The 2,052-nt window shown below is 42.3% G+C and overlaps 1 protein-coding gene across 1 annotated transcript in view; it reads right to left on the bottom strand.

Moving 5' to 3' along the window:
* The window catches only part of LOC101858054 (E3 ubiquitin-protein ligase RNF123), a gene marked incomplete in the record, with an annotated part of 58,083 nt that overhangs the window by 22,495 nt on the left and 33,536 nt on the right, over positions 1-2,052 (bottom strand). The window contains 1 exon segment of the mRNA XM_035971827.1: positions 451-569. Coding sequence (XP_035827720.1) covers positions 451-569 — 119 coding nt within the window.

The following is a 2,052-nucleotide window of genomic DNA, read 5'->3' as shown; positions in this document are numbered from 1 at the left end:
AATAATAATAATAATAATAATAATAATAATAATACTTCTCCAACAGTTTGTTAGCTGCGACCAAGTACGAAAATGACATAATTCTCTCCTTCTCCATCTCTCCCTCTCTATCTCCCTATCTCTCCATCCTTCCTTCTCTTTCTCTCCCTCTATCTCTCCCTCCCTCCTTCCCAATCTCCCTTAATATCCCCAATTCCTCAGCTGTTTGAGAGATGCGACAAGACTCTCTCTCTCTCTCAACTGGCCCAGCTGTTTGTGAGCAGCTATACGATACAACACCTCTCTCACTTTCTGTCCTTCTCTCTGTCCTTCTCTCTCTCTGTCTGTCTGTCTGTCTCTCCCTCCCCCCCCCCACTCTCTCACCTTCCCCAGCTGTTTATGAGCAGCTAAGCTATATGATACAACAACACCTCTCCCCCGCTCTCTCTCTCCCTCTCCCTTCCGCCTCACCTTGCCCAGCTGTTTATGAGCCGCTATATGGTATAACAGCACCACTGCGTCCAGTAGGTCCTGTAGAGAGTTTCCGCTGGGCATCTCCAGACGAGGGTAGTCTTCCCCGACACTCGCGGCTGGGAATACACCACATGCACTGGCATAAAATATCATGAATACACCACACACAAACAGACAAAAATTATCATGAATACACCACACACAAACAGACAAAGATTATCATGAATACACCACACACAAACAGACAAAAATTATCATGAATACACCACACACAAATAGACAAAAATTATCATGAAATATTGTAAATTAATAGAGTACAGATATTGTAATAAATGATGATGAATAATAATCATAGAGTCAAGACATTATAATAGATGATAATAAACAATAAATAAATAGAGTGCAGACATTCTAATAAATTATAATAAACTATAAAAAAAATAGAATACAGACAAAGTAATAAATGATAATAAATAACACACAAATGGTATTTGTAGGCCTATAGTTTCCCTTTTTTTCTTTCTTTACTTTTACTCTCTCACTCTCTTTACCTCTGAGTCTATTCATCTATCTGTAAGACAAAATACTCCTCCCATCCCATTTCCCCGTTAGAACATCTATATATCTACCCATAGGAGTACATCGTGGCATTAAACTATTTTGCCATACAGTGCGTTCACAATTTTATTTTTAAGCATACTGAGACAACCAAAATAACATAAAACACTAGAATCAAGATTTGCCTAACAAAAGTACAGAGAAATTCTTTAAAAAAACAACAACCCAACCCCCCTCCCCCAACCCGAACCCACCCGCCCACTCAACGGACGAAGGGGAATAACTGAACAAATGGGGCCGCTATTTTGACCAAGGTACATAACTCATACGGCTTAGAGTGCCAAGGGACACAACTCATTAAAAAGTATTCCAACCACCCAAAGGCGAGCCCTGGTGGAACACAAGGATCGCATCGGTATTTTATCTACCGCAGAAAATATCTTTCAACGATCTGGAAGAGGCTTTTCAATAGACGATTAAAAACCGGCGAAACTAAAGTTTTGCCACGTTCTAGAAAAACTTATATTTTCACCTCCCCGCAACCATTTCAAAAACTACTGTGGGAACAAGGGGGTATAAAACTGTGCCAGCTGCATGAGCAACCCGACGTAGTGGTAAGGCTTACATTTAGGGGCCACCCACGAGTACTTGTTACTCTCTCTCGCCCCTGGGAAGGTCTGAGACAAAGGTCGCTAAAATCATCTAGCAGGTGATCCCTATAACTTCGTGGGGAGTGGCTCACTAGACACACGAGGCGTGGGCGGGGCCCACATTTGGCACGTGACACCTATACACCTGAGGTCAGGGGGTGGATGCCGCGCGCCCCGCTTCACTTGGAAGAGTCCACGACCGGCACAGCTAAGTTCGATGTGTGAGGTGGCGCAACTGCGCCATAACCCAATTCAGACTATTCTACCACTATGTCAACCTTTTTTTTGTTTGCCATAACCCAATTCAGACTATTCTACCACTATGTCAACCTTTTTTTTTGTTTGCCATAACCCAATTCAGACTATTCTACCACTATGTCAACCTTTTTTT

The sequence above is a fragment of the Aplysia californica genome, unplaced genomic scaffold (assembly GCF_000002075.1).
Source record: "Aplysia californica isolate F4 #8 unplaced genomic scaffold, AplCal3.0 scaffold00515, whole genome shotgun sequence".
NCBI lineage: Eukaryota > Metazoa > Mollusca > Gastropoda > Aplysiida > Aplysiidae > Aplysia > Aplysia californica.
Note: the sequence above shows the minus strand (reverse complement) of the source record. Positions and strands in the feature narration are given on the sequence as shown.